The 27,112-nt window shown below is 45.0% G+C and overlaps 1 protein-coding gene across 2 annotated transcripts; it reads left to right on the forward strand.

Moving 5' to 3' along the window:
* The first annotated feature begins 292 nt into the window (after window positions 1-292).
* Window positions 293-25,167, forward strand: COPS7B (COP9 signalosome subunit 7B). 2 transcript variants are annotated; one of them, XM_044241851.1, is made up of 8 exons: window positions 293-479; window positions 4,652-4,948; window positions 6,617-6,794; window positions 11,500-11,575; window positions 14,588-14,676; window positions 16,743-16,945; window positions 19,595-19,700; window positions 23,919-25,167. In XM_044241851.1, exons 3-8 carry the CDS (start codon window positions 6,633-6,635, stop codon window positions 24,075-24,077), a joined length of 795 nt encoding a protein of 264 aa, XP_044097786.1. In that variant the 5' UTR covers window positions 293-479; window positions 4,652-4,948; window positions 6,617-6,632; the 3' UTR covers window positions 24,078-25,167. The 2 variants fall into 2 exon arrangements, with proteins under 2 accessions (XP_044097786.1, XP_044097787.1); XM_044241852.1 differs by having other exon boundaries at window positions 293-434.
* Window positions 25,168-27,112: the final 1,945 nt, after the last annotated feature.

Consider the following 27,112-nt stretch of genomic DNA (forward strand, 5'->3'; position numbering starts at 1 on the left):
CCCTCCCCGGGAAGTCCCGTAGGACAAATTTTTCTTTAGGTCTTGTTGCTTAGAGTTTGCCCCAGCGGAGGGTTGGCTTCAAATCTGCAGAGGCTCGAGGGGCCCGCTCCCAGCGCAGGGCACACTAAGGCTCTGAGGTGACTGCGCGTTGCACTGTGCGATGTGAGAGGGACTACGTTTCCCAGCATTCCAGGGGGAGTGCGCTGTGGTGGTGGGGGAACCACAGATCCCAGCACGCAACAAAGAGACCCAGGGACTACAAATCCCAGCATTCCCTGCACCCTGTTCCTCTGTAACTTAGACTCCAGTGTGCCGCGCAGTGTGCGCAAATTCGTAAACCCTCCCTCAGCTTCGGGGGTTTCTGAATTCGGAGACTTGAAACTGGGCGGGAAGACCCCCTTAACTCTCAGAAGAGGATGACAGCCCACAGAGAGGTAACATCTGTTTACATGGAACTCAGAAATCTCCTGCAAATCATGGTAAGGCTGCAAACAACAAACAAAAACACTGATTAAACCGTGGAAGATAATATGACAAAATGACTCCTTCAGATCGTGCTTGTTTGTTGGTCTGGGGCGCCTTCGACTTGTTTTGCAGGGATTTCTGGTGTGCTCCTGTGTTGGACTGGGAGAGAGAGCGATTGTATACTTAGAATATTCATACCGGAAGGGTTATTAAGAGAATTTGCCAATCCAACTCCTCTTGTTTTACATACGAGGAAACTGAGGCCCAGAGAGGTGAAGAGATTGTCCACCGGTTACAGCAAGTTGGGGCAGAGTTAGAATTCGGCTCTAAGTCTCCTGACCCTCAGTCTGCGCTGTTTACACCACATTACGGTGGCGATATTTTTAGCAACATGGCTATGTGATTATTCTCCTTGGTGAAGTTTCCCCATCCAGGTTGAAACACCCAGAGGTTAGGCAAGCATTCATTTGGTGGATTTCCTGCAAGGGAAGGAGTGTGATGTTTGTTTATTTTCAGTCTAGGAAGAACTTAATGGTTTGATCTGTTCTTTGTTTGTTGCTCAAGGTGACATTTAATGTGATTTTAGAACTAGGTAAAATCGTGTAGGCGAGGGTTTCCTTGTATATTTCCTATCTCTTTTACCAGGCTTTCCTTCCTCTTCCCACCCCCTTTCACCCATCTAGGCAACCACCCAATTTTTCCTTCCATTGTAATTCAACAAAGAACCTTTTCAGGTTTCCGGTAAAGGGTGAAAGGCATTGTCACTGTCATCAGGTAGATAACCATCTAGTTAGGGAAAAAAGGAAAGTCTGCTGAGATTCAACAGGAGCTGCAATAAATGTCATAAGGGAAAGGTCATCAGAATGCCACAGAGGTTCTGATGGAAAGATTAATTCCAGCTGACAAAACTGATGGAGGAGGGGGGCATCTGAATTTGAAGGATAGGTGGATTTTTTTTTTCTGTTAAAAAAATTTATCTTAAATTTTTAAGATAAAATTTTATCTTAAATTTTTTTTTGTTAATGAGGTATGACATATGCAGGAAGGGCACTGTTTTTCTATACGTATACACCTGTGTTCACCACCCCCTAAATTAAGATGTAGAACACTTCAGCACCCCTGTGCCCCTTCCCAATCTGCACTGCATCTTCTCATCTTGGTAACCACTCTTCTGACTATTACCATAAATCAGTTTTGTCGTGAATTTCATTTAAATGTAATCATACAGTAAGTATACTGGGAGTCTGGCTTTTTTTGTTCATCAGTTGTTTTTGTGAGATTCGTCCATGTTGTATGGAACAGTAACTTTTTTTTAAATTGCTCACTAGTATTATGTCATAGGTATCTAGCAATATTTGTCTAGTTTGTTGATGGGTATTTAGGTTATCAGTTATCAGTTTTGGGCTTTTGTTAACAAAGCTGCAGTGCGTATACTTACAGGTTTCTTTTTTCAGACTCTGCATTCATTTCTACGAGAGGAGTAGCTGGCTTGTACAGTTTGCATATGATCAGCAATCGTAGTAGATATTGCCAATGTTAGCCTTCACCAGCAATATAAGAAAATTCTAGATAAGTCTTAGTCTTGTCAAAACAGGGTCTTACAAGTCTTTATAACTGAGGTATTTTGGCTAAATGTGGTATTTTTTTTTAAAGATTTTATTTATTTATTTGACAGGGATAGATCACAAGTAAGCAGAACAGCAGGCAGAGAGAGGGGGAAGCAGGCACCCCGCTGAGCAGAGAGCCCTGATGTGGGGCTCAAATACCAGTACCCTTAGATCATGACCTGACCCGAAGGCAGAGACAACCCACTGAGCCACCCCGGTGCCCCTAAATGTGGTATCTTATTAATAGTTTTTTCTTACATTGTCTCTGGTGTTGAGCACCTTTCCATATGTTTTTTGACTCTTTCAGTGTCCTCTTTTGTGAAGTGCTTGTTCAAGTCTTTTGCCCACTTTTCAAGTTGGGTTTTTTGTCATCTTATTCTTACTGATTTGTAGTTCTTTATAAAGTTTGGATTTGGAATTCTTTGATACAGCCTTCACAGATATCTTTTCCAAGTCTGTGGCTTGCCTTTTTAGTCTCGCACTGATGTCTTTCAATAAACAGAAATTCTTAATTTTAATGTAGTACAATAGTTCAGTGTTTTCTTTTATGATTAGTGCTTTTTTGCATTAAATTTAAGAAATCTTTGCCTACAGGCTTGGTAGGATTTTTAACAGGAAAATAGGAGGGAAGAGCATTGCAAAAGAAAGAAGAGGGAGCAAGGTTGAACATAGGCCTCTGTGTCAGAGAGGGAAGGTGCAATTTGTGTTGGGCATGGGAAGGCCTGCAGTTCGGACTAAGAGGGTGGGGCAAGACGAAGCTGGAAAGATAGGAGGGAAGCATACTGAGAAGGGTTTTCACAGTCTGGACATTTTTCTGAAGGAAGTGGAGGCATTACCAGAATATTTATGAACTCAAACAGAACTTAGTTGTCTTCCCTCCACCAACAGATTTGCTTTTTCTCCTCTGCAGTCCCATTCACTTAACACCGGCTCCAAGACAGCTCCGGCCTACGTAGCCATAATCCTGGGTGATATCCTCTTTCCCTATTCCTGCCTTCAACTGGTCACCTAGTTGGGATAGATCTATAGTCTAAATGTCTCCAACAATGTCCCTTCTTTTTCATGTGCAACTGCCACTGCCTTGGTTCAGGATCTCACACCTCTTATCTATACTATAGCAATCACCGAGAGTTTCCCTGCCTCCTTTCAATATCCAGTCCAATAGCAGCCAGTGTGATCATTTTAAAGTGCCAATTATTTATGCTTCTCTACAGGTTGAAAGCCCCGAGTAGCTCCCCAGTGCCCTTAAGATAAAATAAAAACTCCTTTACATGCTTACACTTTTTGTGATTTGCTTGCTCATCTTCCATGCTCAACTCAAGCCTCATCTCCTCCAGAACTGTGCCTTAAATCACCTCTGCCCAGAGCACAGGCAGGGGAGCCATTATCTGTAGCACTGGGGTACTGTGCTGTCATACTGTGTATGTTGTACTGGCAACTGTCTGTCATAGCCAGACAGGTCTGTCTCTCTCAGGGGCCATGTGCTCTCCCAGGCAGAAACTTCACTGTACTCAGGTTTTTACTGGGTGTAGTGCCTTGCATGTGGTTTACAAGACCCTTGATGACCTGACTCCAGGTCTGCAGCCCTCGCTTCTCATCCCTGAACCTTGGGTTCCAGACACTCTGGGTTTCCTTTCTGCATTAGTATATGCTACATGGAGTAAGCCTCTATGCTATGGTCTGCTGTCCTTTCTTCCCCTTTTTGCCTAGAAGATGCCAGTTTTCTCTTCCCCAACATACATACTCTCTTCTGTGCTTCCAAAGTGTTTTCATATCTCCCTCATAGCACTTAACACATGAAAGCTTGTTTTTTCCCCTTTTTAAAAGTATGCTCCATACCCAATATGGGACTTGAGCTCACGACTGGAGATTGAAAGTCTTATGTTCTATCAACTGAGCCAGCCAGGCGCCCCCACACTGAAGCTTTTTGAGGGCAAGAACCTTCTCTTCTCTTTATATAATCTTCTACAACATAGAAATTAGAACAAGACAGTTTTTTAATAAACCAGTGGGTTGGTTCTAGGCTCCTTTGCATTTGTCTGATATCTGCACTCCGATTCACTAAAAGCAAATAGAACCCTTTTCCTTGTCTTTAAGACCCAAAAGTCCCTGGTGTGTACTTTAAAGGAACCAGCTTAATTGTTAAGTTGTGTAGCATTCCTTCGCCTTCTTCCAGGAGAGCCACGGATGTCATTTTGCTCACAGAACCATTGTTGGCTCAACCCATCTCTTTCTTATTTTAAGATGTTTTCTGAACAGAGGTCACGAATATGGTCTTTGGCTTCCTATAGCCCGGGGTCCAAAGCCGACCTTGCCACTTAACCAGCTTTTAGATTTTTAAGCTTAGAGTTATGGTAATTCAGCGAGACAGTGACACACCTGGCACATGGGAAAACGCTCAATAAACGGGAGTTGTTATTACACTTAATATGTCTTTGTATCCCAGGATAGCCGCAGCTGCCATAGGGAGCTCCTAAGAGGTAAAGCTCGACCAAAGCAGTGTATTTCGGGTCCAGGATGGTGAGGGTGATGGCGATGGTTTGGCGCGCGCACTGCCTAGACTCCATTCCTCTCTTCAGGCTCCTCTCCACCTGGTTCCTGGGCTACGACACACCTCGGACCGACCCACCTCGGATTGTCTCTCCCAGGCCCAGGCAGCCCTGGAGGTCTGAGGCTGCCAACGCCGCGGGGGGAACTTAGTGTGGGCGGAACTCGAGTGCAGCGGAGGGAGGCTTCCGGGGGAGCCGCAAGGCCAACGGGTCGGCGGAGGCAGAAAAGCGTCGGACGCCGGGCCGATCATGGACGCTTGACAACCTGCGGACAGGCGCCGGGAGGCCGAGCCAGCGACCGAGAGGACGGAGAGGCGACGAGGGCAGGTAGGGGTCGGCGAGAGGGCGGGGCCCGGCGCGCCAGGCTTGTCTCAGCAGTCTGGCTTAGCGCCAGTTTCCAGGAATGCCCGCGGCCACACCGAGCCGGCCCCGCCCCGGGGAGCGCGCCCCGCGGCTCCTCACTCCACACCCGCGGCCCTGCCTGGAGAATGCCGCTGGCCTTAAAGTCCACCCCAGCCTGCAACCCTCAGTTCCTCAACTGAGGTTTTTCTCGCTTTCCCACCCCCAGAGGCTGCCTCTTTGCCCCTCTGCTGTGCATCAGAATAGCGCCCCCGCAAGACGCGAATTCAGCTCCCCTGTGTCCCAAGCCGCAGCCAGTGGCCCTCTCACTTCAGAAAAAAGGGACTCTCAACGCTTCCTTACTCTTTGCCCCTACAGGCTTTGCGCCTTAGGCCGAGATTTCTTTTTTTTCCCCCTCTCTCTCTCTTTTTATTTTTTTTCCTTTAAAGGGACCAGAATTTCTGTCCATTTCTCCCTCTTCACCCCAGGTTCTTCCATTCATCTCCACAGGTGTCAGCTTGGAGGGGAGGTTTTCGTTCCATCCCCTCTCTCCTGCCTTATCCTGTCTCTCTCCTCTTACCCCTTCCTTCCTCAGCAACTTTTCTTCCCTAGCGCTTCGCTTTTTCTGTTTCGGACAAGACTTTCTTATGTAACGTATGTGAGGCGACATGCTTGTTTCGTTCATACTGTGGAAGGACTGCTGCTCTGTATGCCTGCCTCCACAGGAAAACTTGGTTTCTGTTGCACCAAACTATCGTTCGAATTATTCTCTTCTTCACTTTACTCTGCCTCCTCTTCTTTTTGTCACAGTGCCCCCAAATGTGTTGTTGGTGGAATAGTCTTTTCTTACACAAGACTCCTGCAGAGTAGGTCTGCAGTGTGTATTCCCATACACTCAGCATGTAAGTGGATTATAGAATTGAGGGACCCTCGGCCCCTCATGTCTTCAGGATGGCATTGTTTTCTCAAATCATTTTATTATTTTCTTGAGATTTTGTACAAATTCTGAAGTAGTGTTTGGTAAAATCACATAGCTATAGGAGGTCAAATAAGGGGAGTTTCCTCAAGGACTTAGACAGCATGTATTTTCTTAATTTGAATATGTTGCCTATCTTTCATTAGGATTTTCTCCCTAAGTCATTTAGGCTTAAATGACTTCTTTGATTAAACAAAACATCTTTAATGTCTTTTTGCGGTTTTCCTTATTTGTATAGGCTGTAGGTGGGATTCAAATAACATACTGTAAGTTGTAACTGATTGCAATTGCTTATATCTGCTTTCTCTGTGTATGGGCAAAATTCTCTGTTTCTTAACTACAATCTATAAGTGAGGTAAATATAGAAGAGCTACTGAGAAACTCCTATGTGTTTCTTTGGGTCTAGTGAGGTTTAAGGGCTTAAAAGGTGCTGGTATTGGAAGACTGCCACATGGGGATGAAGTGGCTTTTCTTAAGTGTTTCAACATCTGAGCAAGGACACAATTCCTTTAACTCTAGGTGGAACCCTGTCCATCTCACAAAGTGGTTATAGCATCTGGACTGTTTTTCTTTTTTGGATACTATAAAGTTAAAGTATTCTGATGTCTGATCTGGCATTAAGTAAGCATAGACTTTGCAAAGGAGAGGAAGAATGGCTGAAACACTTTTCTTTTGGACAGATCTCAAGGCCAGAGAATGGCAGGTGAACAGAAACCCTCAAGTAATCTCCTGGAACAGTTTATTTTACTAGCCAAAGGTACCAGTGGCTCAGCCCTCACTGCTCTCATAAGCCAAGTGTTGGAGGCTCCTGGAGTATATGTCTTTGGAGAACTGCTGGAGCTGGCCAATGTTCAGGAGGTAAGAGCAGTTTCCGAACAGTTTCCCTGTCTTTGTTCTAAACCTTCCTGTGATTCTCCAGGATTCCAGGGAATTTCGGTGCTGAAGCATTGTGGACCTGTGAGGGGCGCTGTTCAGGGAGGGATGGGTATTGGCCGCGAAGAGGGAAAGAGAGCAAGGATGATGTTTTGGGTTCCTGGTCAATATTTTCATTTCAACTTGTGGTAAAATTAGATTGGGTTACTAATAATTTGAAAGATAGGGGGAAAATCCCCTTGAACCTGATAAATAAGAAAAGTGGAGCATAAGCATAGCTGATACTTAACAGAGGTAGTTTCAGGCATTTGTGTAATACGTGAAAACATGAAAAGCTGGAAAGTAGTCCTTTTTGCTTTGTTTGCTTCTATTTTTGATTGTTGTTATTGAAACTGGCGGTGTCTAGTTGTGGTTGTTGTGCCTTAAAAATGAGAAGGTTGTGGCGATTCACAGACCTGTACCTCTGGGGCTAATAACACATTATATGTTTATAAAAAAATTAAAAAAATATATAAAAAAATGAGAAGGTTGGTGAAGAACGATTAGGTCGAACGAAGAGATGTAAAGCATCTTGTACTTTTCAACATCTGCTTCTCACTTTGGATGCTTTTACATTTATTGATTCATACTTCTATATTGATTGAAAAGTCTGGTGGCGTCTTTACTGCTTTGGGGATTGTGCTCCGAATTTGGAGGATGGGTCAGCTTCCGCTCTCCTGTCACAGCTTCTCTCTCGCTGCCTGGGGTGGTGCTAGCTCTGGGGGTGGCTGCTACATGCAGATGAGTGCGGTGCTCATTCTCACGGATTGTGTGCACCATGCTGCTGAGGGTGGCCTGAGCATTGGTGTCGATGGTGGCCCACATCGAGGAAGTGACTGACTTTTGCTGGCTGGTTCTTCACTTTGTGACCTTGAGGACACCTTTGCCATCATTTGTTGGCTCCATGTCCACAACCTTGTGAATCAGCACCTGGTGGCAGAGGTGTGGACCTTCGGGTTTTGGGACTCACTGCTGTACATCTTCTTCCTCTTGATTAGGAAACTAGAGCAGTTCCCCATCACCCTCCATTGCTTACCTGGAGTCATTTTGGCTTCCTGTAAAAAACAGAGACAGAAAGAGCCACTTTTATGTTCTAATTGTGATTTTTAAAAAATTTTTTAAGAGGGGGCTGTGGAGAGAGAGAATGTTAAGTGTGCTTAACTCACACTTAACTCACACCCTCAGTCTCACAACCCTGAGCTCATGGCTTGAGCCAAAGTCAAGACCTGGATGCTTAATTGACCGAGCCACCCAGATACTCCGTGAATTTTTATTTAATGTCAGCCTTGCTTATTAGACTGTAAGCTCTGTAAGGGTAAGGTCTGTTGTGCTCCCCATTGTTTTCTTAGTGCTTAATATGTAGTCTGATACATAGTAGGCTTTTAGTAAAAATTTAATTTACCAGAGATGTAAAAGAAATCCTGAGGAAATTTTTTAAAAACTAGTTTTATTATTATTATTATTATTTTTAAGATTTTTTATTTATTTGACAGAGGCAGGCAGAGAGAGAGGAAGGGAAGCAGGCTCCCTGCTGAGCAGAGAGCCCGATGCAGGCCTCGATCCCAGGACCCTGGGATGATGACCTGAGCCGAAGGCAGAGGCTTTAACCTACTGAGCCACCCAGGTGCCCTAGCTTTATTATTTTTAAACAGACTTTCTTTTTAGAGCAGTTTTATTTTTTTGTTTTTCATTTTTTAATTTCAATTTTAATTTTTATTATTATTATTTTAAAAATATTTTATTTATTTATTTGACAGACAGAGATAACAAGTAGGCAGAGAGAGAGAGGAGGAAGCAGGCTCTCCACTGAGCAGAGAGCCTGATGCGGGGCTTGATCCCAGGACCCTGGGATGATGACCTGAGCCGAAGGCAGAGGCTTTAACCCACTGAGCCATCCAGGTGCCCCTATTTTTCATTTTTTTAAAGGTTATTATTTATTTGACAGAGAGAGAGAGATCACAAGTACGCAGAGAGGCAGGTTGGGGGTGGGTGGGAAACAGGCTCCCAGCTGAGCAGAGAGCCCTATTCGGGGCTCGATCCCAAGACCCTGAGGTCATCACCAGAGCTAAAGACAGAGGCTTAACCCACTGAGCCACCCAGGTACCCCTTTAGAGCAGTTTTAGATTCACAGCAAATTGAGAGGGAAGTACAGAGATTTCCAGTATATCCCTGCCCTCATACATGGATAGCCTCCCCCATTACCCATATCCCCCCTCCAGTGTGGGACCTACACTGACACATTGTTATCACCCAAAGACCATAATTTACATTAGGGGTCACTCATGGTGTTGTACATTCTGTGGGTGTGGCTAAATGTACAATGACATGTGTCCACCATTAAAGTATCATACAGAGTAGCGTTACTGCCCTATGAATCCTTTGTGTTCCACCTATTCATCCCTCCTTCCCTGGCAACCATTGATCTACCTTCTTCCTAGTTTTGACTTTTCCAGAATGTCATATAGTTGGAATTGTACAGTATATAGCCATTTCAGATTGGCTTCTTTTACTTAGTGATATGCATTTAAATTTTCTCCATGTCTTTTTATGGCTTGATGGCTCATTATTTTTTCAACAGAAGAGATGACAAAGGGGTAATATGTTCCTTCAGATTCATAAAAAATCTGAATATGCCAAGTAGTTGTTCCGTAACTGTGAAAGATGGGCTGAGAGGAGATGGATGAAAATTAAAATAGAAAGACATTTATTTAGGCCAGTGGGAGAAGTTGTGGAGTACCTGCTGTAAAGAAAATAGTCTTTTAGGATTAGTTTTGTAATCATCTGTCTGAAAAGTAGGGGCTAGATTTGATGGTCTCTTCCTTATCTGTTTCAAGACCTCAAGAGGTTCTTATAACCTGAGAAGGTTAGTAGGAAGCCAGAGTTCTCATAGGGGTGTTGAGCAAATCACCACTCTCTTGCCATATCTGTTTTTTCCGTGTGTGAGCTGGAAACCCTAGTTGCTTTTCAGTGGTCTAAAATGATTGTAGTTCTTGGGAACTTTTTTTTTTTTTTTTTAAGATTTATTTATTTAGGGGCATCTGGGTGGCTCAGTGGTTAAGACTCTGCCTTTGGCTCAGGTCATAATCTCAGGGTTCTGGGATTGAGCCCCACTTCGGGCTTTCTGCTCAGTGGGGAGCCTGTTCCCCCCCCCCCTCTGCCTTGCCTCTCTGCCTACTTGTGATTGATCTCTCTGTCAAATAAATAAATAAAATCTTTTTAAAATTTATTTATTTATTTATTTTAGAGAGCCGGGGTGGAGTGGGGTGGAGAGAGAGGGAAAGAATCATAAGCAGGCTCTTTGCCCAGCGTGGAGCCTTATGTGGGGCTTGATCTCATGACCCAAGATCATGAACTTAGCTGAAATCAGGATTCAGATGCTTAACTGACTGAGCCACCCAGGTGCCCCTTGGAAACTTTTTTAAAAAGATGGTTTAAATTAAGTAGTAGTATTATTGGTGTCCAGAGTACTTCCTTGGTAGTACTGCTTTACGGAGTTTGATAAATTAAAAGAGCAGTGGGAACATATTTGTGAGTAAAAGAAACACCCAGTTAAGTACTGCCAACAGAGCAGAGCAGCTCCAGGCAGAAGAGTACCAGGCAGAATAAGTCTGTTTTACTTCTGCAGATGGCTCTTCGTCATTCACATTAGGGAGGAATAAGTAATTTTTTTTTTTAAGGTCTAAGTAATTTTAATGAACATTTTTATTTGGGACTGCTTGATACTGTGGTTTCCAGGCCCACATGGACTGTTCTGTCACACTTTATGCTGTGCTAATCTTTCCCAGCACTCACTACTATTCAGAATTACTATTCACATAGTTCTGAAATGATTTGGAACCTACCCTACACTTCATTCAGTGTGGACTGATAGTGGCTTGTTACTTGTACCTGTCAACCCGGTTGTGTAGACAGGGCTGCTCCAGTCTTCGTTTTTTTGTTTTGTTTTACGATTGACTTATTTATTTTAGGGGGGTTAAGGGGCAGAGGGAGAGAGAATACTCAAGCAGACCGTTCGCTAAGCGTGGAGTCCAATGTGGGGCTTGATCCCAAGACCCCGAGATCATGACCTGAGTGGAAATCAAGAGTCAGATGCTTGGGTGCCTGGGTGGCTCAGTGGGTTAAGCCTCTGCCTTCAGCTCAGGTCATGATCCCGGGGTCCTGGGATTGAGTCCCACATCGGGTTCTCTGCTAAGCAGGGAGCCTGCTTCCCCTCTCTCTTTGCCTGCCTCTCTGCCTACTTGTGATCTCTGTCTGTCAAATAAATTAAAAAAAAAAAAAAAGAGTCAGATGCTTAACTGATTGAGCTACCCAGGTGCCTCTCCAGTCTTTATCTTAATGGCATGGAAATTCTAAGAAAACCTGAACTGCTCCCAGTACTCATTGCTGTGTGTGTCTATGTGTGTGTGTCAAAAGCAGTTGCTTAGGCATGCTATGTGGAGTGTAAAATATGTGTTCCTGAGGGAGAAAAGTTAAATTTAAAATTAAATAAATCTTACTTATTTTTTCCAAAGAACAGAGTTGGACGGGACCTCAGGGACCATCTAGTAAAACAGTCAGCCGTGGCACATGACTGTCACCCTTTGCTTGAACACTGCAGTGACTGGTAGACAGCTTGGTCTATGAACTGTTGTTGGTTTTTTTCCCTCCTCAGCTTGCGGAAGGAGCTAATGCTGCATATTTGCAGTTGCTGAACCTCTTCGCCTATGGAACATACCCAGATTACATAGGTGAGTTGGTTAAGATCTTCCAAAGACTTTTCTTAATTATGTCACTCTGTTTGGACATACTGCCTCCATGAGGATCACTAGGGTCTGGGATATAAGCATGGGGTGGGAACTTTCTTACCTGGCTGTTTCCCACTTTACTCTGCATTGTAGGTAACCTTGCGTGAGGTCTTTATCTTCTCACCCTTTATTTTTCTCTGTGGGTAAAAGAGGGACTATGTTTATGCTTATGTGTAAATATAGTCCTTATTTTCCAGATGAGATTCTTAAGGACTGGTGTTTGTAGAACACTTGAAATGTTGTGAAGTGTCAGAATACCCACCTGTAAAGTACTCAAGTATTTTAAATATTATCAGAATAATGTCACTATATTGAAGAAGATTTGGAAAATAGGACACAAAGTCACTTGTAGTTGATCACCATTAAACTACTGTTAGCATTATGGTGCTGGACTTTTGCCCCTTGTGTTTTCTGTTATGTAGGTGTTATTTAGTATGTATACGATACTGTGTTTTTTTCATTTACTTCATAGGCATTTTTTCATATTTTACATTTTTTTTTTAAGATTTTATTTATTTATTTGACAGAGAGAGATGACAAGTACACAGGCAGGCAGAGAGAGAGAGAGTCTTTCTAGTCATTTTTAACATTTTATAATCTAAAACTCCGTATTTGGCCCATTCTCTTTTGTAGGTCATTTGAATCTTTTTTTCCTTTTCTTTCTCCCCTTTTTTTTTTAGTTTTTTTTTTTTTTTTTTAGAGATTTTATTTTTAAGTAATCTCCACACCCAAAATGGGGCTCAAACTTATGACCCCAAGATCAAATGTCACACTGACTGAGCCAGCCGGGACCTTGGTCGTATAAGTCATTTTGTATTAGGATCTTAAGTATCAGGAATAAGGTGAATGCACTTCTAAACAGTAACTTAACTTCCACCCAAGCCATTTTTTGTTTGGCTTCCCTAGTTTTTGTTGATATGACAAAGGCCTCTTAGTTTACTTTAATGGTATGACTCAGGGCCTTCCCTACTATATCCCAGACTTCTTTTTTTACCTTTCTTTCCTCCTGGTCACTTGTACTTACCCTGTGCTATATCATCTGGACAGTTTGCCACGTGTTAGTTTATCCTGACCTTTGCTTTGTTCCAATGAGTGTGTCTTCTCTTTCCATCCTCACTAAAGGGACAAAATTGCCCAGACTCTGGAACCAGATTGCTTGAATTATATTGTAGCTCCACTTCCTCTACTTATGGGTCCTTTGGCAAATTAAATGATCTCTACCCCAGTTTCCTTATCTGTCAGATGGGAGTAATAATAGAGGTCCACAATCATTTACCTGCGCTCCTTGGGCTAGATGCTTCAGAATTTAGACTTTTGGGGATTTTAAAGAGGTAATATGATGTATATGCTTTTATTTTTTTTTTAAGATTTTATTTCTTAAAATTCTGTTTTGTTTTGTTTTGTTTTTAAAGATTTTATTTATTTGTCAGAGAGAGAGGAGTGAGAGCGAGCACAGGCAGATGGAGTGGCAGGCAGAGGCAGAGGGAGAAGCAAGGAGCCTGATGCGGGATTCAATCCCAGGATGCCGGGATTATGACCTGAGCTGAAGGCAGCTGCTTAACCAACTGAGCCACCTAGGCATCCCTGTTTTTTTTTTTTTTTTTTTAAGATTTTATTTATTTATTTGAGAGAGCAAGAGAGAGAAAGAGCATGAAGAGGGGAGTGAGAGAGACAGGGAGTATTAGATGCCCCGCTGAGCAGGTAGCCTGATGCAGGACTCAATCCCAGGACCCTGGGATCATTCTTGAGCTGCAGGCAGACGGAGCCACCCAGGCGCCCCTGCATATGCCTTTTTATGTAACACTTCCAAGATGTGGGCAGCACCTGTATCCAGTATTTAGTTGCATTCACAGTTTGGAACTAAACAAATGAAGTTGTACAACAAGTGGGTTTAAAAACCTGCTTCACTGAGGTCAGGAATTGCCACCAGATGAATTTCAGCAGCATGCCCAAGAAAAAGACAGCTTGGATTCACCTTTTTGGAATCCAGGATTATGGATAAGGAATTGAAGGCATTTGGGATCTTTCTTGGGAGGTTGCTGTGAGGACTGACTGGGTATGTGTGTACATGTGCCCTTCAGCTGCTGCTGTTACTCTCACTATCACTACTGGTTTTTTTTTTTTTCCTTTAAATTAGATTTTATTTATTTATTTGACAGAGAGAGACAGTGAGAGAGGAAACACAAGGAGGGGGAGTGGGAGAGGGAGAAACAGGCTTCCTGCTAAGCAGGGAGCCCGATGTGGGGCTTGATCCCAGGACCCCAGGACCATGACCCAAGCCAAAGGTAGATGCTTAACGACTGAGATGTCCAGGCACCCCATCACTACTGGTATTACTACAGTTTTGCCCATTCTTTAAGGCTCATCTCAAACTCCATCTTTCTTTTTCTTTTCTGTCCTTCCCAAGATGATCCCGCTCACTTGTACTCTCCCTTTCTTTTTTTTTTTCCTTTTCTCTCCTTCTTCCCTCCCCCTCAGCCTCTTGTTCTCTCCTAGTAGTTTGTACCTTTCTTCCAGTGGTTCTGTCTTCCATCTGAAGCTGTTGAAATACCCAATTGTAAGACTGAGGGCAAGTCCAAGGCCCTTGAGTTTCACAAGTCTGGTGGTCTGACAAGGCCCATCTTACCTATCCTTAACTTCCCTGAATCACTTAAAACCCAGCATAGCATATAACAGATTGCCAGTGAAGACATGCTGATCTTGGTTGAATGTCACACAGGGCACAGATAGTATTCCATTCGGGTGCATTTGTGCATTCATGCCTGGCTCTTCAGGAGTACGTGGTCTCCTGGAGAAGACAGGAGTTGCTCGTGGAACATTTGCTTCATGAATAAGTGCAGAGTCCTAACAGTGAATCAATAGTAGATTTGGTGTGGGGAGTTGGTGAGCTTAGTCCATAAAGCAATTCTAATTTTATTTTGTGTCTTGATTTTTGTGGTGGGTGGGACTGAGCAGCCAACAAGGAGAGCCTGCCAGAACTGAGCACAGCTCAGCAGAACAAGCTGAAACACCTTACCATCGTGAGCTTGGCATCGAGAATGAAGGTACAGTGCCGAACCTCTTCCTCTCTTGCTCCTCACCCTCAGGCAGGTGTTGTACTAGCATTGACGCGTGAGCTCCCAGCTGTTGCACAGTAGTCATACCATGAATGCGTAAAATCGGCTTGGCAAAGGGTAACAGAGATAAAGATAACAATTAAAATAGTGTAGATAAGTATTCACCATTTCTTTCAGGAAAAGTATGCCCAGGAGACCTTGTGAATCAGCAGGTCTCAGTTCTGGCATGTTGTGGTGACTCACTGGGTGTGAACATTTTGCCATACCAAAGGGAGACTGCCGTTTCAAGATAGGTAATTTTCAAATGGGGGCATCTCGAGGCAAGTTAGCCCCTTCATCTGTTGCTTAGTGCACTGTGAACGTGGTGCTGGAGGAAAAACTTGCTCTGTTGGACTTCCTGAGAGCTAGATTTTTAATATGCTGCCTTCTTCTGAGGATTATCAAGCTTACTTATCTTAATTAGGACTTTTGCCTTGTATGCTATCTTAATTTTTTAAAAAAAATTTTATTTATTTATTAGAGATCACAAGCAGGCAGAGAGGCAGGCAGAGGGAGAGGGGGAAGCAGGCTCCCCGCTGAGCAGAGAGCCCAATGCGGGGCTTGATCCCAGGACCCTCGGATCACGACTTGAGCCGAAGGCAGAGGCTTAACCCACTGAGCCACCCAGGCGCCCATATGCCATTTCTAGATGCTAACCTTCTGTAAAATAACCACTCCATCGTATCTGAGTTCTCTGCCCAGCTCGATTTAGAAGAGGCCTTGCAGTCAGGTTCTCCTAGCCATTAACAAAGAAGAGCCAGATTTGGTTAATTTACAGTTGATTTTGGTTCTCTGCCCAGTCCTGGCATAACTGTCCCAAGTGTTTGAGGGTCTTCGCCACTGGAAGAAGTTTGCCCTTTGCATCCCCCTCTGTGACTGAGCTTGAGAGATGGGGATTTGTTTTTGCATTGCAGTTTCAGTTGCTGAGACCATTTCCCTGGTCTGATGCCAGATTTCTGATTCTCAGGCTGGCATTTCGGGTAGGAGGCCTGTTTTCTTAGGAAAGGAGGACCTAACCTCCTTTTTTTTGGCCTGATCATGAACTTCCCAAGTGTAGCAAAGAGTAGGAGTAACTTTTTTCCTTATTTATGCAACCTGTCATTATAAGCCCATCCACATCTCTGGGTTTCAGGCCTTTAGTCATAGAAAACCCCTCTAGATATGTTAACTGTTAATCTTTTGTTTGTATACCTCTTCCTCCTGTCTGTTTTTGAGATTTGATGGCTGTGTTAACTTCCAGACTAGAATTGATGTGTCCAGAAAACTGGATATCTAGATATACATTTCTCTTGGATAAATGCAGAATGTTTATATAGCCCAGTAAGGGACTATTGTTGGGGAATTGACACTGGTTGCAAGAGTCAGAGAAAACAGGTAAACTTTAGGATGACCCCTGAGCTGGCAGTACCCACTGGCCACCAGTAGGTGGATAGGTTAGTCTGCAAATCTGTTGCTCGTGCACTCTTGAGCAGGCAGCCGGTTCTCCTCTCCAGTGTCTGAAATTATTCAGAGTTTGATGATCTGGCATTTTATGTCATGTCTGCAAGCTTCCAGAAGGTGGCACAGTGGCACACACTGACTATTTCCTATTCTTCTCTGGGACACTTTTTTTTTTTTTTTAAAGATTTATTTATTTATTTGTCAGAGAGACACTGCACATGCAAAGCAGTGGGCGCAGCAGCAGGCAGGAGGAGAAGCAGGCTCCCCACTGAGCAAGGAGCCCAATGTGGGACTTGATGCCAGGACACTGGAATCATGACCTGAACTGAAGGCAGATGCTTAACCAACTGAGCCACCCAGGTGTCCCTCTGCAACATTTTCTAAGAGTGCTTCACAATATGAAAGTTAAAGGCTGGGTGAAGTCCAGGACTCACATTTATCTAAGTCTTGTTGCCATAGATACTAATAATTAACCACCAGGCTGCATTTCCCAAATCCCTGAGACAGGTGTACACCTGTGTTTTCCTTAGCCCTTGTCAATGGTCTTTATAAATACCGCATGGCTTTATCTGCAGTGTATCCCCTACTCTGTGCTGCTGAAGGACCTGGAGATGCGGAATCTCCGGGAACTAGAAGACCTCATCATTGAGGCTGTCTACACTGACATCATCCAGGGGAAGCTGGACCAGCGAAACCAGCTGCTGGAAGTGGATTTCTGCATTGGCCGTGACATCCAAAAGAAGGATATCAATAATATTGTCAAGACCTTGCATGAATGGTGAGGCTGAAAAAAGGAGGGGTCACCTCTCATTAGGGAAGGGGACGTATGGCATGCCTTTTGTGCCTCTGCTTCAGGAACTGTTGTCTCCCATTATCAGCTGGGGCTGCGTGGCGGCTGGAGCCTTAGGACACTAAACCAGGGAGTGGGGCTGCATTGGGGGCCAGAGCTGTGCAGCCACAGGAATTCCTGCAGGGGGCTGTTTAATAGCAGGCTTGGCAGATGGAGCCTCTGAAGCCTAGCCATCTGACACAATCCAGTGCTTTGCACACTCAGCCTCTGAGTCTGACCAAGCTCAGGAAGTTAGTGTTGCTCAGATTCCATGGATATGAGAACCCACGTTCAGTGTCAGTAACTTTGGGCTAGTATTGGTAAAACATGAGGGATAGTGAAGACAAGGAGTGGGTTATCTGAAATGGGAACACAGACGCACACACAGACTATTTGATGATAATATTCTGGTATATAAAAAGAAGTGGGACATTTGCATGTTCTCTGTTTTATTTTTTTTTGCATGTTGTCTATTTTAATGGAATTTAATGTTTGCAAGAGCTTTGGACATTCTCCAAGGATTTGTTATGGAGCTATAAAAATGATTTGGAGTTTATAAAGCCAGATGGGCCTACTTGGAGGAGAGGTTTTAGGTGAGTTTTAAAGGAGGGCAGGGTTAGGGCCTAGTTGGAGGTGAGGAGAGCATGTCCCCAGGCAGGCCCATGGTGTTGGAAATCATGAAGCAGAGCAGGCAAGTTGTATGCAGATGGTTAGGGAACTGGATACAGGTGCTGCCCACATCTTGGAAGTGTTACATAAAGAGGCATTCGCAGGGGTACCTGCGTGTCTCAGTCGTTCAGCATCTGCCTTCGGCTCAGGTCATGATCCTAGGGCCCTGGGATCGAGCCCCGCTTTGGGGCTCCCTGCTTAGTGGGAAGCCTGCTTCTCCCTCTCCCACTGCCCCTGCTTGTGTTCCCTCTCTTGCTTTCTCTCTCTGTCAAATAAATAAAAACTTAAGAAAATAAAATAGACTGAAACATTTCAGGTATGAGTGGCCCATCTTTGACTCCCTGACCCCCCTGTCCAGACCCATCCAAGTTTCCCTCACTTCAGCTGCTGTAGGACTGCAGGGCATGTGCTGTCCAACCCTTACCCCAGGTTCTGTCCCAAGTGTGGCCCCAAGCACCTTCCCTTTACAACATCTGACACAGGTAGGAACTTTCAAAAGATTATAAAAGTGTTCAGTCAGAATAAATAGAAAATAAACTTAGAAAACACCCCTCGAGGGAAGTGCCCTAGCATGCAAATCTCGGCCTCCCGTCCTACTGTGGCGGCTGCCTTACTCCATCTTTGAGATGACTGATGCTGTTTTTATGCCCATAGTTGCCTCGCTTCACTGGATTTCTACCCGAAGGTGCCATCCTAACCCCATCCCAGGATGTTTCTAGTACAGATTCTTAGAGCTTGTGTTGAGGGAGGCACTGGAGTAGATTTGAAACAAAATTGTTAGGGAGAGCAGTACTCCAAATACGGCAGAATGTTTGCAGTTAGACTTTGAGGTAGAGGGTAAATGTGTATTCATTGTACTATTCTTTAAACTCTTTTTTTAGCTTTTAACATTTTCAAAATAAAAGTGGGGAAATGAAGTATTGAGGGGAATGACAATTAGGAAGTAACAAACTTTTTTTTAACAATTTTATTTATTCATTTATTTTAGAGAGGAGCAGAGCGGGGAGCAGAGGTAGAGGGACAACAGACTCTGCATTGAGCGTGGAGCTCCATGCAGGGCTCAATCCTGTGACCTCAGAACATGACCTGAGCCTAAATCAAGAACCGGGGGGGCGCCTGGGTTGCACAGTCTGTTAGGTGTCTGCTTTCGGCTCAGGTCATGATCTCAGGGTCCTGGAATCTAGCCCTGCATTGGGCTCCCTGCTCAGCAGGGAGTCTGCTTTTTCCCCTCTCTCTGACCCTTCTCCCTGTTTGTGTGCTCTCTGTCTCAAATAAATAAAATCTTAAAAAAAAAAAATCAAGAGCCAGATGCTCAACTGATCGAGCCACCCAGGCATCCCGGAAGTAACAAACTTCTGAGAAAAGGGCCAGTATTTAAAATAGGATGCTTTTAGGGGTACCTGTGTGGCTCAGTCAGTTAAGTGTCTGCCTTTGGCTCTGGTAATGATCACCGGGGTCCTGGGATTAAGCCCCACACTTCCTGCTCAGTGGGGAGCCGCCTTCTCCCTCCTCTGTTGCTTCCCCTGCTTGTTCTCTCTCTCGTTTTCTGTCAAATAAATAAAGTTTTAAAAATGTTAAAAACAATAAAATAGGTTGCTTTTAGAATATCATTTTTTCCATTGAGAAAAGTGGTGAATCCATGCCACCTGTAAGATCTGTTTTAATTCCCTTAGTGGGGTACATTCTGTAAACCTTTCTCATGGGATACAAAAGTTGACATTCAAGCTGTGTTCTAGGAAACTGTGTGTGTCTCCAGGTGCCCTGTATCATCAGAAATACTGGTCTTGGGAAGAGTGAAGGGCAAGAGCCTTCCTTGGCAGACAGGGTGTTAAAGGAAGTCCCTATCAGGAGTTGGGGACAGAGGTTTTGGAGACTGGAGGAGAGCTCCCAGGCCTTTCTGTGGCTCACGGCTGGTTATCTCTGTTGTAGGTGCGATGGCTGCGAAGCAGTTCTGCTAGGCATCGAGCAGCAAGTTCTGCGAGCCAACCAGTACAAGGAGAACCACAGCCGAACTCAGCAGCAGGTAGAGGCAGAGGTAAGGAAGAGGACATCTCTTACCTGCTCCAGGGATCCCTGTTTGCTGATTTTGTGATTCTTAGTATAGGTGCACCAGCCACCAACAAACAAGCACTGGGCTAGTGGGGTACAGATGTGGATGACATGGTCCCTGCTTTTCGCGCTGTCTCCTTTCTGATTCCTGGTTGCATAGGGTGAATAGGCTCGGAGAGCAGAGAATGTTGTCACTCCATGGTACACATGTACTTCTCAGCTGTAGAGCAAAAGAAGCTAATTTGGGGGTGAGTCTTAAAGTTGGGTGAAAGGGTGGAGGAAGGGGTGTAGCGGGGTAAAGGCATATCGGGCTTTGAGGCCCTGGTTCCGCTCTACTTCTGAAGCTATGTGGTAGGTGCACTGTGCATTTTACTTTTGAAGCTACACATGGATATTACAACCTGTTAACATGCATGAAATTTCATGTTGAGGAAGGAAGGGAAAACATTTGGCAGATGCGATGCAAGTGAAGAAAGTGTATGATTATGGTTTTAGTGACACCTGGTTGTTCTGGACACATTTAGCATCTCAGAACACAGACTCTTGCCTTTGGGTTAATGGGAGCTCGTGTGCCTGTGGCCTTGGCACTTGTGGAGCACCCTCGGAATTTAGAGCAATAAACTAAAAATTGTGGCATTGGAAGTCCTTTTCTAGTGTGATGGAGCTTGAAATGTTCATGGTATTTAATAAGTTTCTAAGTCTTGTATCCAGGAGTATGGCAGAATGGGACCCAGAGTTACGTTCTTAAGAAACCTAAGAAAAGGGATGCCTGGGTGGCTCAGTTGGTTAAGTGCCTGCCTTCAGCTAAGGTCATGATCCCAGGACCCTGGGATCGAGTCCCATGTTGGGGGTAGGGGTGGGGGGGTGGTCCTTGCTCAGCAGGGAGTCTGCTTCTCCCTCTTCCTGCTCTGCCTGTTGCTTCCCCTGCTTGTGCTCTCTCTGTCTTACAAAATAAATAAATAAAATCTTTAATAAAAAAGAAACATAAGAAGTAGATGTGCCTTCCAAAGGGGGGTTTGTGGAATTTAAGGATTTCCCTTACCCTGTTATATGTACTCCTTGAGAATAAAACCTTACTTGTCTTTGTAAGACCAGCTCCTTGTCACAGTGGGTGCCTAACCCACAGTAGGTGCTCAAGTTGTTTGTTGTACTCTGTATTTTCTGGTACACCCTGTGTGCCTGTGGATTGCTCAACTCCACTTTTCATCAATTAGAACACATTTATTTTGGGTACACACATACCCCTACATACATATATGTACATACCAAGTCTGAATGTTCAGGGCATTGTTTAATTTTTAACCCTCCTTCTAGCCAAAGAAATCTGAACTACATTTAATTTAGCACAAGCCAATGACAAATACAATTAGTATTTGTAAGCCTGCTGCTTCTCTAATAAGCTGTGTAATCTTTGTCTTGAATATTGTGGTCTCTTCTCTGAGCTGGGATTGATGTCTGAGCAGAGTAGGAAGTGCTAACCACTCTCTCTCATCCACTGATTCTTCCCTATAAGTTAAACCGTGGAAACAAGTGAAGTTTGGGGGTGAGATGTGCCCGCGAACCTGGGGTAGCCTGTATGAAGCAAACCGTCTTAACCTGGTTGGTAGCCCGAGAGGAGCCTGATGGCCGCTGGCAGCCCCGCTGTGCCCAGACTGTTGCTAAATTGTGTGGTAGGTGGTGGGCTTGGATTGTGCTCACTAGCAAAAATGAATGCTGTTAATTTCAGAATTTTGAATTGTTCAGGTTCATTTCCATGACAAATGGCATCTGTTGAAAGAAAGCATTGCCTAGTGGTGAGGCATGACCAATACTTAGAGAACAGTGCAGGCTCTTAAGTTACAGTTATTACAAAGAAAGAGAGAGCCAGTGCACATGCGTTTGCTCTCAGAGGCCCACTGTTGCAAAACCGCAGCTATGGTTGCTCTGCCGGCAGAGCCTGATGCTGCCACCAGGTGGCGGTAATAATCTGATTAAATTTGACAGAAAGTTGAGGAAAAGACCAAGGCCACCTCCTCCACCAGTTAAAACAATCTACTGTCTTTTTTTTTTTTTTAAGAGTTTATTTATTTGACAGAAATCACAAGTAGGTGGAGAGGCAGGCAGAGAGAGAGAAGAGGCAGCAGGCTCCCCGCTGAGCAGAGAGCCCGATGTGGTACTTGATCACAGATCCTGGGATCATGACCTGAGCCAGAGGCAGAGGCTTTAATCCACTGAGCCACGCAGGCACCCCAACAATCTACTGTCTTGACAGTCTTCTAGAAAACCTGGAACAGACCAGTATGAGAAGAGAGGGAACATGGTCAAAACCCAGTGCCTTGTCCATTTTCCATTAAGTAAATGTATAATCTGGGTACTTAATGTAGGATGCTGATCATTCCCCAGCATGAGGTGCATAGAAGGCTGTTTGTAGACTTGAAAACGAATCTACCAAGAACAAAGGGACAGAGGGAGAGGGGGAAGCAGATTTCCTTGCTGAGCAGGGAGCCCAACGACTCAGTGCTTGATCCCGGGATCCTGAGATCATGAACTCAGCCGAAGGCAGACGTTCAGCCACCTGAGCCATGCAGGCGCCCCAAGATGGCGTGTCTTGGACTGGCAGGACACTGGGTGAAGCCACGCTTGACTAAGGATGCCCTCTGTATTCAGTGTCCCAGCCTGCAGTCCTCTGTTGATGCTCCTTTCAGGAAGGTTGTAGTACTGATGGAGAGGACAGAAGTTTAGGGCATGGCTGTTCCTATATCACAAAATGACAACACAAACCTAAATAACAGTTGGGCTTTAATCTAGTCAAGGCTCATTTTGCAGATTGTAGATCTCTTCCAGGAACCTGGTGTTGGCCTCAGTCACAGCACTGCTTCTTCTCTGTATTAGATCTGCCTCTCACCCAAGCTCCTGATATTCTGACTGCTGAGAACTTTTTTTTTTTTTTTAAAGATTTTATTTATTTATTTGACAGAGATCACAAGTAGGCAGAGGGGCAGGCAGAGAGAGAGGAAGGGAAGCAAGCTCCCTGCTGAGCAGAGAGCCCGATGCGGGACTCGATCCCAGGACCCTGAGATCATGACCCAAGCCAAAGGCAGCGGCTTAACACACTGAGCCACCCAGGCGCCCCTGCTAAGAACTTTTGACCCTGACGATTCCTTTTCTTTTATAGACAACTCTCTTCTTTATAGACTCCCTGCTTCACAGAGAATATGGGGGTCATCAAACTGGGGAAACACCTTTACCTCCACTTTTTCCAATGCTTTTCCTACCTCTTTTCTTCCTCTCAGCTGGCTGAGGGACAAAAGCATAAAAGATTCTTTAGAACTGGTGTTGGGGAATGTGTGTGTAAACAGGCACAAGAGGGCACAGCTGGTAGAAGTACAAGGTGAAGTGATCTCTTTTCAAAAGGCAGGAGAGCAGTAGTTGTTAAAATGTAAAACATGCCAATGCTACGATCTGGGAAGCTCACTTCTAGGAATATGTCTTCCAGAACTGTTCACAAGAGTACGAACAGGTAAACATAGAAGACTGTTCTTGGCACACTGTACGTAAATGAAAAGCAAGCTGGGAACTAATTTAAGAAAATTGTAAAACATTCGTAATAGTACACAGATGATACCAAGGATGTGTGGAATGTGGAAAATGTTCAGAAGTTGCTTCAATAATTTTGAGCCCTCCTTTGTTAAGTAAAGAAATGTGTGCCGAAGACCAGTGTAATCCTGTTTTGCCAGTCCTGGTAGTGTTTTCATCATTTATCACTTGGTTGGCTGAAGTCCATCCTCTGGTTGTTTATTCAAGAAAGCTCATGCAGCTGTATTCCCAAAGTGCCTGTGAAAATATTTTTAGTTTCATACATGAACAGTGGTTAACTGACTATAGCGTTGTTAGGACCCCCTTTCTGTTTCTAAGGCCATTTGAACTAGTGCTTTCTCTCACCTGCTGTGTGATACCTCTTTGCCCGATGGTCCACTTCCACTCGCTTAGTCCCTCTTTTCAGCCAAGGAAGTGTTAGTTCCATTTTTTGCTAAACTCATTTCCATGTGTCTTCTATGAGTAGTCCCTGTTTGCTTCTCCTCATCTGGCTTTCTAAAGATAATCACTGATTTTCTTATAGAGGATTCTGGTTTCTTCCCTGGGTGGCCCCAGTATGGTGCGAACAAGTTTCAATGAGTTTTCGGCACTTACAGGCTGAGCACACTGATTCCGTGTCTCCCTCCAGGTTACCAACATTAAGAAGACACTCAAAGCCACCGCCTCCTCCTCGGCTCAGGAGATGGAGCAACAGTTGGCTGAACGGGAGTGTCCTCCTCACGCTGAGCAGAGGCAGCCCACCAAGAAGATGTCCAAAGTGAAAGGTCTGGTCTCCAGCCGCCACTAGGGCCGGCTGGGGCAGCTGGCACTCACCAGGCCTGGGTCAGGTGGGGAGGGGACACCAAGGGCCTATTTCCTCCCCTCTCTACCTTCAGTGAGTTCCAGACCTGCCCGTCCCCTCACCAGCGCCTCCCACCCTGTTGGTACTGTTCCAGAAGAACCGTTAATCCTTTCCTCACCCACCCTCTCCTCCCCCAGTTGTTCCTTCAGACTCAGGGGCTCCACTGATGCCATCCCAACAGGGTCAGACACTGCCCAGCTTCCCTCTAGGGGGTTCTTGTCTTTGTTTAAGGGCTGTCTCCCTCCCAGTTTTTCTTTTGCTCCATGTCATTTTGTCAGGCTGGTCATAAGCCGGAGGCAGCTTCAGCCGGCCCACAGGGATGACGGTGAAGGAGGCTTCTCTCTGGGGGGGAGCGTCTGCCTTCTCCAGCCCCAAGTACCACAGGCCCACACTGGTGCAGGTGACCTCTAGCCGGCTATCAGATGCTTTCTTTTCCCTCTCCTGCCTTATCCCTTGTTGGCATCTCCAATCAGGCCACGGAGGGATGTGATGCTGGGCTATGTTTACTAAACCTGCGGGTTTTCAGCCTCTTAAGCCCAGCTCCAATCTCTCATTAGTTGGGAGCACTGGGTTGACTAACCTCTGGTATGTGAGCACCAGTGGAGGGTGCTACGGGTCTGTTGGGTGGCAGAAGTTTCTTCCGGTTTGGTGTTCTTTGCTGGCCATGCTTCCTGCTGCCGCCTGACTCCTCAGACTGGTTTTCAGTGTGAAGGTCCCAGCTGCCGCCAGGGACCGTCTGCCGACACTTGCTCTCCCGAGATTTTTTTATCCCTCCCAGTGACGTCCAAGCTGGGGATGGTAGTGCCGAGGGCCCTCTGTCTGGTGAAGGACCTGCTGCTGCTTCTGTCTCTCTTTCCACCCCTCCTTGGCTGATGACCCAGAGCCCTCTGATGATGGCATTCTCCTGGCAAGAGAAAAGGACTTGACTAGCCTTTCTGAACTTGAACAGTTTCAGGTTATATTTTAATTTTTTTTTTTTTTGTACAGGTTCTGATTCTAATACATTTCAACATGCTTTTTTCCCCCCTTGTGTCAATATTTGTTATAAACTAATCGCCGGGGATTTTTCACCTGGTTGGAGGGTGGCGTGTGTGTTTGTGTGCGTGTGTTGTTTTTTTTTAAGGGGTGGTGGAGATCCTGGACTGATATTAAAGTTCGATGACAGAAAAAGCACACTTAGAACAAAAAAATAAAAGTGTAGATTTAATGTATGTGACTGTGGAGTGCGGGGATGTGTAGCTGGTGGATCTGGAGGGTCTGGGATTAGGGTGGTTCAGGGAAAATGTGACACTCTTTCAGTTCCGTGGTTAAACAACGGATTTCCTCCTTTTCCAAACTGTCCAGCAGGTGTTGAGTGTTGACTGAATGTCAACACAGTATTGTTTCCTTTTTTACCTGGTCCGTGTGCCCATACAACCTTCCGCCCTACTGGAGAGTTTAACTCCCAAGGTAGGTTTCAAGAAACACCTTGACAGATGTTCTGTGGAAAAGGGGTTCTGTCGTTAAATAAATTTCACTCATCCTGCATCCCACGTCCTCCTGGGAAATTCATTTTAAGGACTCAGAAAAGGCCTGGGTGAGGAAGCCTATGCCCACACTGATTTCACCACCAAATTCTTCTTGGTACTACTATCTAGTGGAACACACTTTGAGGAAATTTTTGGAAACATTATCTGTTTCTCAAGAACACCTCCGAGCCTTGTAGGTTTTTACAGCTGTACTTTCTAGACCCAAACCAGGCACTCTCACTCTTGGCAAGTCGTCTTTCATCCTTATCTTTCCCACTGGGGAGCAGACTAGGAAGAGTGGCTTGACTTGTGTGAAATGTGTGACTACTTGTTTGACTGCCCAGGGCCTCAAGGAGCTCTAGGTTCACCTTTTTTATGGTTCTGCTGCTTGCTTGCTTCAAAATAGTAATGGCAGTCCTAAGAACAGGTCTATGAAGTGCTCTGTAAAGTGTTCTTTATGTAAAATAAAGCCATTGAATGCCGTCCTCTGAAATAGTCTCCCCAGGCTCTAAGGGGGAGTGTTGCTTTGGTTATCCTCACTTCACGTATGAGGAAAGGGGACTCAGGGACCCAAAGTACCCTGATGATAAGTGGAAAACAGACTCCTAGGTCTCCCGGGTCATACATCCTGCCGTATTCTCCGTGTTGGAATGTATTTTTAAGTCGGCTCCACAAGTGCCCACTTAAGCAGCACGTATACTAAAATTAGTCTGCTTCCCGGACGGATCTTTGGCATTGTTTCACTGGCTTGTTCCTCTGAGGGCTCTTCTTGCTTTTAACTGACACCCAACACACCACAGTCTCTGCTTCCCAAACCCACTTAGCTGGCTTTGTAAGGAAGTGGAGGGGATGGGGGGTGGGGCTCCAGGAACTGGGGACAGCTGGGATGTTCATGGCTCTGGTGGGTTCCCCATCTGCCATACTCTGACCGCTGGGCTGTCTGAAACATGTGTAGTTGTTTTCCTTACAGTGTTCAGAAGAGGTGTCCTCATCAGGGCAGCATCTCGGGAAGGAGATGCTGCAGCACTGAGCCTTAGCTTGGTAGCAGTGCCTCTAGCCAACTTTAAGCTGTTCGCTTCCTGGAGTCCTCTGGTCTTTACTGTGTGTCCAAATGAGAGGCATTCTGGTTCCTCCTTGGGTAACATTAGGGAGGTAGTCAAAGCCCCCAGTACAGGCTGTTCTTGTGTGTTCCAAATCTGGGATGACCACTGCTGATGGTGGGATCTCCCCACTCACCCCGTATTTTTGAGTTAGAGAAAATGGGGTGACCAGAGACTTTTGAGATGCTTGACAGCTTGTGATGTATTACATACTTGCAGTTTCCTCTGTCTGATGTGCTGGCTTGCTGGAATCCAAATCACGTTCCAGTTCTTATATTAGAGACATTATTCTAACATCCTGAGACTTCAAACACTTTTGTTGAAATGCAGCAATTAATTGGTTCTTATTGGGCCCGAAGGGCTGTCATAATAG

Source organism: Neovison vison, chromosome 3 (assembly GCF_020171115.1).
Source record: "Neovison vison isolate M4711 chromosome 3, ASM_NN_V1, whole genome shotgun sequence".
Lineage (NCBI taxonomy): Eukaryota > Metazoa > Chordata > Mammalia > Carnivora > Mustelidae > Neogale > Neogale vison.